The sequence below is a fragment of the Castor canadensis genome, chromosome 1 (genome assembly GCF_047511655.1).
Source record: "Castor canadensis chromosome 1, mCasCan1.hap1v2, whole genome shotgun sequence".
In the NCBI taxonomy this organism is placed as follows: Eukaryota; Metazoa; Chordata; class Mammalia; order Rodentia; family Castoridae; genus Castor; species Castor canadensis.
The window spans coordinates 86074862-86089686 of record NC_133386.1 but is presented as its reverse complement, the minus strand read 5'-3'; the positions used below and the strand labels follow the sequence as shown (position 1 = coordinate 86089686).

General features: G+C 38.5%; 1 protein-coding gene across 5 annotated transcripts in view; it reads right to left on the bottom strand.

The window, feature by feature from the left end:
• The window catches only part of Cd109 (CD109 molecule), a 254922-nt gene that overhangs the window by 136314 nt on the left and 103783 nt on the right, over nt 1–14825 (bottom strand). For all 5 annotated transcript variants that reach the window (XM_074079282.1, XM_074079291.1, XM_074079280.1 and 2 more), the window contains one exon: nt 14405–14489. In XM_074079282.1, the coding sequence (XP_073935383.1) occupies nt 14405–14489 (85 nt within the window). The remainder of the gene's footprint in view (nt 1–14404; nt 14490–14825) is intronic.

Below are 14825 nucleotides of genomic sequence, written 5' to 3'. Positions count from 1 at the left end.
AATCTAAAAATGTACCAAAAGATTGAGCAGGAAGGGCATCTCTGTGACCACATAAGAGTGATTCCAAGGAGTGGTGAGAGTGACGGGCTGACAGCAGGTGGCTGAAGAATGGAAGGAATGTGGAGTGGAAAAGACAGCTCTCACTGGCTGTGAAGAAGAGGTCTGAGATAGACAGCAGCCCAGAACTCAAGGAAGTGTTTTTAGTTTAACAATTGAAATGATTAAGAGTGAAGATGCCACTAAAGAGCAAAAGGTTAAAGATACCAAATGGAAAACTTCAGACTCGGACAAGAAGAAGCGGGATTAGGACTCCTGATAGGAGCCCATATCCGGGAGTGAGTGGAGGACTTGTGTAAAGGGAGGAGGGAGGCTGCCTTCATCATGACAGACAGCCAGACGATGGGGATGAGGATGAGCCAAAGGGTGGTTATCGTGTCCACCTTTTCTGAGGCACAGTACCTAAAGACTAATTTTATGCCAATCTCTATAGCCTGATTTTAAAAACATTTCCTTAGTCTACTGCAATGTTGTAAATTATATTCTCAGTCTGATTCTCTACCCTAGAGGTAAAAGCACACTGTCCTGAAACTGCACTGGTAGGCCCAGACCTCATGAGAGCTGAGTAAAGAGGGAATGTTCATGGTTGATTCACAGGCTTCTGGGGAAAGGGATCCAAGCCATGTTGGTGGCAATTCCTCTGAAGTCACACCAAAGATCTGTACTGGCCTGGAATAGAAGAAACATCCTATGCCACACCTGTGGACATTATCTCCAGGCAACTGAAATCTAAATGAAGGAGATTTTTACAGGAAGGAAGTAGACAATGGATGACCATGAGAACTAGCCAGACCTGAGAGCCTTAAATGACAACAAAGTCAAATCAAACACACTGTGGTGGTCTTTTTCGTGTGGCAACTGCCCAGGCTACAGTCTCTAATTACTAAACCAAGCACTAATCTAGGTACTGAGGTGAAGGTATTTTATAGATATGATTATGGTTCACAAGTCAGTGACTGTAAGTAAAGATTATTTTAGATTATCTGGGTAGGCTGGGTTCAATCAGTTCACAGCCCTTAAAAGCAGACCAAGGGGCTGGGGACATGGCTTAAGTGGTAGAAAGCCTGCCAATCAAGTATAAGCCACTGAGTTCAAACCCCAATGCTGTAAAATCACAAAAATAAAAAAAAATTAAAAATAGGAGGAGGAAGAGGAAAAGAGAATAATAGAGAGTAGATACTATTGAAATCTATTTTATCTGTGTAGGAAGATGACATAATGAAATGCAATGAAAACTCTTGAATAATAGGGGATAAGGAGGAAGGGTAAAGAAGAGTAACAGAGGAGATTAAGACAGATTAAAGTACAATATATTCTCTGGTGAAATACTCCCTTGGAACAATGAATATACACTTAAATAATGGACAGGAATGTAAAACAGGTCCTACTGGGCGGCATAAACATGGGAGAGAGAGGGTGAATAGAGAAGGTAAAGGAGGGTGAAATGGTGGAGTACGTTATATATTTGTATGAAGACAGAACACTGAAACCTATGGAAATCATTTTAAATGAGCGAGAGGGAGACGAGAGAGAAAGATGGGGGGATGAATCTAACCAAGGTATTTTGTAAGCATACCTGGAAATGTCACAATAAAACCCCCTGTACAACTAATAAATGCTACCAAACATTTTTTTAAAAAAACAGAAGAAAGGACATTGTATGAATGTATGAAAATGTGATAATGAGACCCCTTACTTTGAATAATTAACATATGTTAGTAAAAATTTTAAATAAATAAAACAGACCACGGATTTCCCAAAAATTCTGCTTGGGGGAACAACTTAGTCCGTGCCTGAAATTCCCAGCCTCTCTTTCCTGACAAACCATCCTGTGAATTTAGGACTTCTCTAGCCACCCCACAGTCAGATAAATCAATTCCTTGTAATAAATCTATAAATGGATATCTCCAACTGCTTCTGAGTCGCTAGGTTGAATCTTACCTTATTCCATATTTAGGTAAACGATGAAACAATTTGGTAGGCATTAAAGAAATGCCAAGAGGCCATCACAACTGTCACATCATTCTCAACCATTTTTATCTCAGAGACTCAACCAATAAGAACTGCTATGACACTACTAGGTTCTTACTAGGCGAGGGGAAAGAAGATGTCAGTGGTGATGCTCCTTATACAACAACACCCTAAAATTACATGTAAAAATTCTCAGGATAATTGCCCAAATTTAAGAACCACCCTTTTGCCAAGTAGCTCCACAACTGATGAATGGAATGAGAAAATGTACTATCTATATACAATGCAATTTTGAGAGAATTCTTAACTGTTTGGGACAATCCTAAGTATAGCAGACCTTCACCACAGAGTGTCAATAGCACCCTCCAGTCACTGTGACAATTTAAGATGTCTTATGTGCAAAGGTCCACAAAAATCTGTAGAGGGCATTACTGCCACCAGTGATACCTTTGCCCCAGACACATGTGTATGTGGACATGTAAAAGGAAGTGAGCAGAACATCCCTGGGCCAGCCACATTGACATCTCCCACACTAGTGTAAAATGAAACTAGTTGATTGGGCAGGGATTTTTAAAGCAGATTATGGGGTCAACTCTGTGACAGAGGAGCAACTTGCTTTGTATAAGACAGGATGGGATCCAGCTCTGGCTCCCCTATTTGAAGGTAATATGAGCTTGTATTATTTACAGACTCTTTCAACTTCAGTTTTCTTTTCTATAAAATACTGTAAAATCTCATAGAGGTGCGATGCTAAGTGAGATAATTTATGAAGAACCTGGTTCCTGGTGGGTTCTTAATACAGTGTGTTGGTTATTATGTGAAATAGAAAATCAATTTGCAGTTTTTCATTTGGGATTAGGTTGTTGTTTGCTTTCAGTTCATAGCCAAGTAGACATATCTAGGAGGAATTACAAGCTTCACAGGCTTCGTGAGGACTGATTTTAATTGTATATAATATGAAGCACTTGTAATTGAATAAAAACATGTGCTTATTGCGTTTTTTACAGCTACAAGCCTTCCAACCATTTTTCATCTTTTTGACTCTCCCCTACCCTGTATTGGTGGTGAAGAATTTGCTCTGGAAGTAACCATAGTCAATTATTTGAAAAATGCCACTGAGGTAACATTCAAGATTTGTTGATTACATGCACTTCAGGGGAAAACAGGAAAAGATGTGCTTGGCATTTGCTATATTGCTAGGAGACTGAAAGCAGATGTACTTTGTCAATGACTTCTGCTTGTTAAGGTCTAGTGATCTCCTTAGCAAGTCTACCCATTCTCATCTCAGTTTTCCAGCACTGGTCCTCTCCTTTCCTTATAGTCTTGGAGGACCCTCTTTCTCTCTGCTGTGTCCCTGTGTTTCCTCCTGATGTGCCACATCTAGAATGTGCTGCCCCTTCTCCCTGCCAGTCTGTGCCTGCTGCAGTTGTTATGAATTTATTCCTTCAACACTTGCAGTTCCGATGCCTTCCTGAGGAGCCTCATCCATCCTATAGTTCACAGTCCCCATGGTCGTACTGTGTAGGATACAATTCAGGATTCATTTTGTGAGTCATGTGCCTTGCATCTCCTTAGCTAGTCAGTTCCCTGGGAGGCAGGGATTAGACTCATTGTTTCTGTTGTCTTCTTAGTGTTGTTAACCAAATGATTGTTTCCCTGCAAGTAACCAATTAACCAAATTTGTTATTTTCATAATTAAGAATATGCAATTAACTTTATTGCATGCAATGTCATACTTTCTTGTAAGTACTTAAAGAGATACGTTTTTAAACTATTTATTTATTTTTGTTTTTTGCTGCTGGAGATCTAAGTCTAAACCTTGCTCATTAAGAACATCTTCTACCCCCAAGCTGCAGCCCCTGGGTTTTTAGCTTTTTGTTTTTTGGTGCAGGACCTTCTGCATGCTAGGAATGTGTTATACCACTTGAGCCATGCCCCAGTCCTTTGTTTTTGTTTTTCTCTTTTCCAGATAGGGACGTGTGTTTTTTGCCCAGGTTGGCCTCATACCGTTACCTTCTTGTCTTCGCCTCTCAAATAGCGGGGATTCAGAGGTGCTCCACCATGTCCAGCTTTTTAGTTTTTAATTGTACGTTTTTAATATAGTTGGCATGGTCCAGTGTAATAAGCAAAACATCTGGAGTCAGAGGCCCATTATCCACTCTGTCACTCATAGAGTATTAATTATTAATTCCTTATCTATAAAATGGGAATCACAATTTTTACCAACATAAGTCTTTTGAGAAGCAGATGAGAAAATAACTTGGAAAACAGTTCATCAAATGTATGGCCTAGAAAAATACTATTCTTTATTTTTAATGGAAAACTAACAGGCTTTGTTATTATTAAGGCCAAACAAGACTTTAAACCAATGAAAATTAATTTAATTAAGCATAAAGTTACTTTCACACTGGTCTACAATGACAGCAAATACATTTCTTGCCATAAAGACACAGTGTTTGGAGTTGAAAATCATCACACTGAAGATTCCATACGTAAAACCCCAATTATTGTTTCTGCAATACTGTTTTAAATATCAAATTAAAATAGTTATACTATCTAGAAGAAAATGAAATTAAAATACACTATCTAAATAATATATTCATATTTAAAGCATCTGTTAAAAAAAATATTATCCTGAGAATTACAATTCGATTAGGCTTGAATTTGATGTAAAGTATAATGACTAAATAACAGTAGCAATTTATAATGAAGATGAGTGAGCAGTCAAAAGTACTCTGAAAAGAGATCTAACTTTCACATTGGTCTATAATTATAGTAAATAAATTTCTTGGCATAAAGACACAAACTTTGGAGTTTAAAGAAGCCCTACTGCAAGATTATATCCACAAAACTCCAATTATTATTTATGTAATAGTAGATTAAAAAATTAAGTTAAAATAGTTACACTATCCAGAATAAAATGAAAGTAAGTAAGATTCATATTTAAATCATCGACTTATAAAATACTATCCTGAGACTTATACTTCAATTAAGCTTGAATTTGATGTAAAGTATAATGACTGAGTAACAGTGGTTCTTTAAAATGAAGATGAGAGACCAGTCAAAAGTACTTTGATAAGATATCTTACTTCCACATTGGTCTACAGTTAATACATTTTTTGGCATAAGAACAAAGAACTTTGGAGTTGAAAATAGCCCCACTGTAGCTTACATACATAAAACTCCAATTATTATTTATGTCATGTGGGATTAGATAATCAAATGAAAATAGCTATACTATCTACAAAAATGAACATAAAATATACTATCAAAATGAAAGAGAATGGAAATAAAATAATATTCATATTTAAAACATCTATTTATAATGTACTATTCTGAGAATTAAAATTCTACTAATACTGAATTGAAAGTAAAGAATAATGACTAATGAACATACAAATTAACAGTAGTAATTTCAACTGAAAATTAGAGAAAAGTCAAAAGTACTTTGAAAAGAGATCAAAATATTGCCGGGCTTCTTCTTGTGGTTCTAGATGTTCAGTAGCACTATTGTTTAAAGGTAGAATTGACCTTGAAGAAAACTCAGTTCTACTTTGAGAATGTGTATGCAGCAGAGGACATCCAGTTCTTGAGGGAAGTTAATTGGGGACAGCCCTGGGTGAATAGACATTTCTCACCGGAAATGGAGGATGTGGTGGGCCAGGGAAACCCCTTGGTGTAAAATGATCTGAGGAAGCTACAGACATCTTGTCTGGAGGAGGTGGTGGAAAAGGTGGGCCTCTTCTCAGAAAATGGCTCCTGGGATCCATTGGGAACACTGCCCTTGGTGGTACAAAATGGTGAGGAGCTCCAAACATACTTCCTGGGAGAGCTGGTGGAAAAGGCAGCCCTCTTCTCAGGAAGTGGCTCCTGGGATCCCCTGGGAACACTGGACTTCGGACAGGAGGAACACAACCAGGACCCAGTGCTTTGCTTTCAGAGGGAGAGATGAGTCAGGCACATTTGAATGATCACAACCATCAGTGGTATCATTTCTACTAGATTCTTTTTGTGAAGATATTTCTTTATCCAAAGAAGGCATATCAAAACTGCTGAGTTCTGCTATTCCAGAGAATTTACCCGAATGAGAATTAAGTCTGTCTTGCCTCTGTGGAGGAAGAGCTGGATCAGTATTTGGTTGGTCTGATGGAGGGATCATCATTCTTTCGTCCTGTTCACATGGATGGGACTGTGACCCAGTCTCAGGAGGTGCTCCATAAGGGCCAAGTAGAGTCACAGCTTGGCTCTCCTCTTCCATTGGTAATGGGATGGTCCAGAGGATTCTCCGGGCTTCTTGAGCTTTTTCCTCCTACCTGAAGAAGTAAAGGTGGGGATCTGAGTGGACCTTCCAACAAAAGCAGAGTGAGAAGAGTTTTCCTTTCAGATGAAGGTTGACCCAATGGTGGGGCACCAGGTGGAAAATTCTCTCTGCCATATACTGCATGTGAAATATCAAATGCATAAGAATCTTCTAACATTTCAAATTCTAATTTCATTTTAATTAATTTTTGTCTTTCACTTGCATTTACCACTCTAAGATAGTTGAGTTGTTTTTCAGAATTCTGGGCTACCAGCCAATTTAAATAAGCTTTTTTCTTATAGTAAAGAGTCCGCTTTTGACAATAACGATTGATTCTCTCTAAGTTTTCTTCAAGCTCTCTGGCTACCTTTTTACAGGTCTCCAGCTCTTCAGCTTCATGGCTGAACTTTTGTTGTGCTTGGGAAAGTTTCTTCTCTGTCTCCAGCCGGTAATGATCCTCTGCCATGAATTTCATGCAGTGTATCATTCTCTTTTCTTCATGCAGTTCAGTGGTGGTCTTAAGATTCTGCTAAAGCTTCTGATTCTCAATTTCAAACCATGTCTTCTCTGTCTGTACTGTGGCTTGTCTAGTCTGGAGATTTTTTAATATGCTCTTTGAAGTCTTCCCTCATTCTAGCTACTTCACCCACCTGAGTATAAATTTGGTTTTATTCTCCTTCTAAGGATTTGAAAGAAGCATTTAACTTCACCTCATACACCAGTCTCTCCACAGCTCCTCTTGTCTCATTATGTAAGGAAGCACCATCTCCTGATCAAGTCTTCCTTTGTAATTCAGTTACCATTGTGTGTCATGTCTTCTCCAAGAACAGGACCCCACACATTCATGTTGAGCAACTGTTCAGTAGAGACTTGATGTGATCTTCTTTATTTTTTAGAACTTGTTTTGCATGTGCCATGGAGTCAACTGCCGTCTTCTGTTTCTTCAGTTCACTCACTCGTTCCTTCCACACTTCTGCTTCTCATGAAAGCTGCTTGCAGTTTTCCTGAAGCTGGGAATTTTCCTTCAAAGCACTGTTACTGAGTCCTTCGGATGTGCTCCATTGTTTTGAAGTATTGTTAAAGTTGTTTTGGCATTAAGTACGTTGGATTCCAGAGATTTCGATTTATCTTCTAGGGCTGTGGTATCAGTTTTGACATTTCCTTCATCAATTCAACTTGTTTAGAACATTTATATTTCTCTGCTTTCAGCTGTTTTTCTAGAAGGAGGACTTCATCAAGTTTAGACTTCGATCTTTTCAGCTGTTCACAGGCTGCCTCCCAAGTCTGTGCTTCCATTGAGCCTGTCTCAAAGCTGCCATCTCTTAAAGATGACACGAAGGCTTCACACTCTTTTTCCACAAGGCTAACTTTTTCAAGAAGCTGACATTTTTCTTCAATGAGTCTAAAAAGTTCTGTAGCAAGGTTTGTTTCTCTTCTCACATAAAGTCGGCTTCTAACCAACTGAAAACTTCTCCATAAAAGTAACAGAATTGAAAAAAGTCCAGTAATCGCTACATATAGCAGCAATTCCCATGGAAAATCACAGGGCTTTGGTCTCATTTCTTCAGGGTTTGTTGTCACAACCCTGAAAAAGTCCTTTAGGACCAGCCCCAAATACGGCTGACAGCCTTGGGCCCATCCAAGGCTCCGAGGCTGCTCTGGCTTTTGCCAAGACCAGGCTGAGCCTCAAAAAGCAACAAACACTCAAAGTTCTGCCTGGAACCCCAAGGCTCACCTCACAGCTGGAGCAGACCAATGTGGAGCTGGCTGTGGGGGAATGAGGGGTTGTTTAACATCCATTTCACTCCACCCACAGCAGAGGAGTTTTGCCCCTTCCTTAAACGTTACACGGTATTGGCCAGATCTTGGCCAGGAGGTCCCACTGTCTTTTATTCAATGGACAAAGATTTCCCAGATGTCCTAAAGCTCATCTAGGCACCCTCATTGATAGAACCTAAGAAAAATTCTGCTCGTGATGAGACTAGCAACTTTGGCATAATTTACAAAGTTTGTAATCATGACACAACTCAGGACTAAAGTCTGAGTCACACTTTTCTTGGAATAATTTTTCACAATTCTCAATGGATATAATACGTTGTTCTGTTTGACTGGTATTTTCCTAATGGGAGCAGTGTCTCCTAGGATGGCGGTTTAATCAGGAGGAGGAGGATACCCATAGTTGAAATAGCTTTTCTCGGCACAACCTCACCACTCAATGACTTTGCATAACCAGACAATTTGGTGTTGCTGATAGAAGTAGAAACAGAGGTAAACAGTGTTTTTTCCATAGCTAGTGTGGAGTCACATGCTGTAATCCCAGCTGAGGCAGGAGGATCTTAAGTTTCAGGGTAACCTGGGATACAGAGCTAGACGCTGCCTCAAAGAAAAAAGAAACCGTGCCTTTTATCCAGGTATCTAGAGGGAGAATGGGAAACTATATAAAATAACATTCCTGATACCCTTTCTTCTCCTTTCTGCCAAATCTCTTCCTCATCTTTCTCTGGTCTTGATCCTCACAGATTAACAGCAGTTAGAGTGGTGGCAACATTGAAAAGTCCCATGATTTTCCTTTGCAAGGTGGAGACTCAGGAAAGTCAGTGGTGTCATTCAGAATGAGTCTGAAGGCCTAAGGCCTGTGAGAGCAGATGACATAAATCTCAGTCCCAGGACAGAAGATGAGCTGTGATGTTCCAGCTCATGTAGTGAAGCAGGCAAAAGGGACGAACCCCTCCTCTTCTTCTTTTGTTCTAGTCAGGCCCGAAGTGTATAGGATAATGCTCATACATTTTTTGTAGTTTTGGGGATCAAACCAGGGCCCTGCAAATACTATGAAAGTGCTGTGCCACAGAGTGACACCTCAGCCCTACCACACATATTTTTGAGGGCAGTCTGTTTTCCTAAGACTACTGACTCAAATGCTAATCTTACCCGGAAACCCTCATGGACACACCCAGAATCAGTGTTTAATCTAGGAACAATGTTTAATCTTGAGGGAACTTGAAGTTCCCACAAGTTGACAAATAAAATTAACCATCATAAATGGTTGGTTTATAGAGTTGTGCTTTACAAATAACTGAAGCAAACATGTCAATGACATCTAAGTATTTTAGGTCTTTAAGGTGTCAGGAATTATGAAGCTTTCTCAGAAGCCTTTTAAATATCACCTCTAGGGTTTATACAATTCCTAATACACAGTCCATATGCATAAAACCTTATTGGAACCTTAAATATAGTTTTTTGGGGGGTGTATTGGGATTTGAACTGAGGGCCTCACATTTGCTAGGCAGGTGCTCTACCACTTGAGTCACTCCACTAGCCTGTTTTAGTGTTTTCAAGATAGGGTCTCTGAATGACTTGCCTGGGCTGACTTTGAACTGCAACCCTCCTGATCTCTGCCTCGTGAGTACCTAGGATTTCAGACATGAGCCTGTAATTCTTAAAAAGAATTAAATGGCTTTCTGTTTAGGAGAATAAATTCTGCTTTGACATCTTCACAGTGTAGGAATACTGGGGGAAGCAGTGTATATACAACACAGACATGCATGTCCATATATTTATATCTATAGATATAGAGATAGAGATAGAGATAGAGATATAGATATAGATGAACATAAATACATAAAAGGAAGAAGCCTTGAGTTTTAAATGTATCCATCACTCCTTACATATGAATAAATCTATCTATAAGTCATAGAAATAAGATGGGTGCAGTGGCTCACACTTGGAATCCTAGCTACCTGGGAGGCCAACTATCACAAACAATAGCTGGGCATGGTGGCATAAAATGATCATTCCAGCTATGAGGGAGAATGAGATAGGAAGGATCAGAGTCCCAGGCTAGCCCAGGCAAAAAAGTTTGCAAGACCCCCCTCATTGGAAAACCTGAATTTTTCCAATGATGGTGTATTCCTATTATCCCAGCTACAGAAGGATGCAGACTGTGGGCCAAGCTGGTCCAGGAAAAAAAAAGCTAGACACCATCTCAAAAATGACCAGAGCAGAGAAATAAGGGCTTGGAGGTGTGGCTCAAGTAGTATAATGCCTGCCTAGCAATCATGAAGCCCTGAGGTCAAACTTGGCACCAACAAAAAAATGTTAATAAGGTTTTTTATGCTTGATATAAAGAATGGGCTCTCAATTTTTATGTTTATATGGACTTTTTAAAATCCTATTGTGTAGCCAGAATATATGAATATTACCTCACTTCTGTGAACTCTGGGGATCTGTTTAAGTTCCCATGAACATTAAAAACATAACCTGCAAAAAAAGACTTTGACAAAATTCAGCATCCTGTCTTGATAAAAAACTCTGATGAAAGTAGCTTTTATGTTGAGGAATGTACCTCAACATAATAAAGTATATATGACAAGCCCATAGCCAGCATCATACTTAATGGCGAAAAACTGAAACCCTTTTCTCTAAAGTCAGGAACAAGACAAGGGTATCCACCCTCTCCACTGTTATTCAACATAGTCTTGAAATTCATAGCCAGAGCAATGAGACATGCAGAAGAAATAAAAAGAATACAAATAGGAAAGGAAGAAGTCAAACTATCCTTATTTGCAGATGACATGATTTTATACCTAAAAGAACCAAAAAAACTCCTCCACACTATAAACACCTTCAGCAAAGTGTTTGAGAATGCAAACTCAGTTTACAAAAATCAGTAGTCTTTCTATGCACCAACAATGAACAATGAGAAAGAATATAGGAAAACAATTCCACTTACAATAGCTTCAAAAAAAAATACCATGGAATGAACTTAACAAAGGATGTGAAAGACCTCTACAGTGAAAACTATAAACCACTGAAGAAAGAAATTGAAGAAACTACAGAAGATTGAAAAATCTCCCATGCTCATGGATTTGCAGACTCACCCACAGAGTAAGAGAAAATCTTTGCCAGCTATACATCTAAAAGAAATTAATCACCAAAATATGCAAGGATCTCAAAAAAACTAAACTCTCCAAAAATCAATGACCCAATGAAGAAATGGGCAAATGAACTGAACAGAGCTTTTTCAAAGGAAGAAATCCAAATGGCCAAAAACACATGAAGAAATGCTCAACATTCCTGTCCAGAAAGGAAATTCAAATCAAAACCACATTAAGATTCCACCTCACTCCTGTTAGAATGGCTACCATCAAGAACAAACAACAAATGTTATCAAGGAAGTAGGGAAAAAGGAAGCTTCATATATTGTTGGTGGGAATGTAAATTAGTACAACCACTGTGAAAACAGTATGGAGGCTCCTCAAAACACTGAAAATAGAACTACTATATGATCCAGCAATTCCAGTCCAGGGATGTACCTGAAGGAATGTAAGTCAGGTAACAACAAAGGCACCTGCACACCTATGTTTATTGCAGCATTATTCACAATAGCTAAGCTGTGGAAACAGCCAAGATGCTCCACTACTGATGAATGGATTAAGAAAATGTGGTATTTATTCACAATGGAATTTTACTCAGCCATAAAGAATGAAATTTTGTCATTTGCAGATCAACGGATAGAACTGGAGAACATCATCTTAAGTGAAGTTAGTCAGGCTCAGAAGGCCAAAAGTCCCATGTTTTCTCTCACATGTGGAATACAGACCTAATACAAGCAATCTTATGAAAAACAGGTCACGCTAAGAGGAGGTCACATACCAGAGATGGAAGTTAAGAAGGTGAAGAGCCTGATGTACTTCCTAAACAAGAATGAATATAGACTTTTTAAATGTATTGAAATCATAAGAAGAGGACTGAGGGAGAAAGAACAAAAATAGAAGAGATGACCCAATTCGGGTTATAATACATATGTACATAGAAATATCACAAGAAAATTCTCTGTACAAATATCATTTTTAAAAAATTGGAGAACAGGAGGGCAGAACATGTCTTGTCTAAGGGGGAGGTAAGTACAGTGGGAGGGGGAGGATGTGGAAAGCATGTAGGAGGGTTAATATGGGAGAAATACTGTGTATATGTGTATGTAAATGGAAAAAATGAGACCTGTTGAAACTGTCCCAGAAATGGTGGAGAGGGGAATAAAGAAGAATGATGGAAGGGGTGAATTCAACTATGATATATTTGATATATTGTAGAAACTTTTGTAAATGTCACAATCTACCCACAGCACAACAATAATTTAAAAATAAAGAATCACTGCTGTAACTAAGAGTTTTAAATTCCAGGCACACCTCTAAAAATGAAAAGCAATCAAAGAATGTATCCAGACTCAGTTCAATCCATAGACATGGATTGGATGGATCCAAACACAGTGTTTGTGTGATTTTGCACTCATCAAGTGGGTGCAATCGTTTGTGCAGTTTTGTACCAAGTTTTATAAACATCAGACAAAGAACTCAAAATAAAACTCAAACAGAATGCTCAACCTTTGCCTAAGATCAAGTGCAATAGAATACTTATATAAAATGCAGACATTTATGTGTTTTCTAAACTATAAATCCATGCACAGTTTCAATTCATATTGAAAGTTGTCTCCAAAAATGAAGGATGATAGGTCATTCCAAGTTTTACATCAGAGTACGAGAGTAGGAGGCAGTAAAATATGTTGAGATGGACTCATGAAGCTACTGGAGTTAGCCCTAATAAATATCTGAATCCAGTAAGACAGAGAGAGAAGGAAAGGAAGGAGGAAGGGAGGGAGTAAAGGAGGTAGGAAGAGAAGGTTGAGAGAGAGAAAGTTGTCTCTTGGTTGAACACAAGCACAAACTAGTTGGTACAAGTCTTAAGATGCTTTTGCCTTTGTGTTGCATGCGATTCAGGTGACATTTTGCACAAGTCTAAAGCAGGGGTCCCCAGAACATTTTTGGTTTCTGAACAGCTTCTACCAGGAGACTCACTGCCATCGCTTGCCAGTGCCACAAAACCTCACCCTGTGAGAATACAGTGGTGAGAAATAGTAAGGGTAGGGGCCAGTTTTTATTAGCTCTTAGAAATCAATTATGAAACCAAATAACTTTCAGAAGCCAAAGCACAGATATTGAAACATCAAAAATAAATGCTACAAGAGAACCACCCATGAATTACTTGAGGGCCATCCATCCCATCCTAGTACTTTTGAAAGCCAGTAGTCTGGAACTGTTAGTATGCTTTTAGCTTCAGGAATACAAAGTGCTGTGCTGGTCAAACCAGTGGATCTAAATGATGACAGCCACCATATACATGTGATACAGGGTGGGCAAAAGGTCTCTGTGGACATATCATTAAATGGATGAGTATGGTTTATTTACTCATCTGCTAATTACAATAAGACAACCCCTTCCCTCTCCCAACCTCCATTCTTAATTTTTTTTAAAAAAAGGATTTAAGAAGAGGTAAGTTGCTTCAACTCCATGTCATATTATTAAGTAAAGATACAAGCTTTTTAAAATCTTATTATTTATAGTGTAACTCCTTTAAGTAGTGTGAGACACTGGGCTATGGGAAATGTTTTAGGACTGAATCAGCTTAGAAACTGAGACTGAACTGCAAAGATCTAGGGAGAGTTATCCAATCCTTATTTATTCTAAATCATTTTAACTACCCCTTAGCATATTTTAATAAGCAAAATGTTGTTAATATTCTGAAGTACACAAAGAGATTTGTGTGTGTGTGTGTGGTACTGGGATCTAAACTCAGAGCCTTACACTACTTGATAGATAGGTACTCTACTACTTGAGCCATATACCTAACGTTTTTTGCTTTAGGTATTTTTCTTTGCTCTTTTTTTTTTGGGTAGGGGGAGGCAACTGGGGTTTGAACTCAGGGCCTCATGCTTGCTAGGCAGGCACTCTATCTACCACTTGAGCTACTCCACCAGCCCATTTAGGTCTTGCTTTTATGTCCAGGCCAGCCTGGACTGTGATCCTCCTATTTATTCTCTAAAAGATACTAATGAAACACCCTGCCCAGCCATTGGCTGAAATGGGATCTCATGAACTTTTTTGCGTAAGTTGGTCTCAAGCCGCAGTCCTCCCAATCTTCACCTCCAGAGTAGCTAGGATGACAGACTTGTATCTTAAGATTTTTGTTATAGACAGTTTTTATAATGGTTCTGAGTCATATCAAGAGGAAAATGATACTTACTTTGCTGTGATGGTGCCACTTAAATTCTTAGAATTCAAAGAGCAATATAATGGTGTCTGCAAAGCAACTTCAAACTTTGGCAATACTGGAAAAGAAAAAGCAATCATTTACAGTTCTATTTATTATCATCTTCAACTAAACAAAATAAAAAATAGGACTGTTCTGCCAAAGTGGACAATTGCTATTACTTGAACTTAGATTCATCAGGATAAAAGTCTTTTATTCAAAATTGTAAGTTCCAGTTTTATGTAATTAAGCATAAAATACTTAATAATTAATACTACTTGACAGAAAGTACTCCACCAGAGTTAAAAAAGTTTTTTTCTGGTCTATAGAACTTTTTTTTCTATAACATCACTGATCAAAGAAACAGACCAAAGTCTCATAATGCGGCAACTCACAATTCAATTAACATAAGACA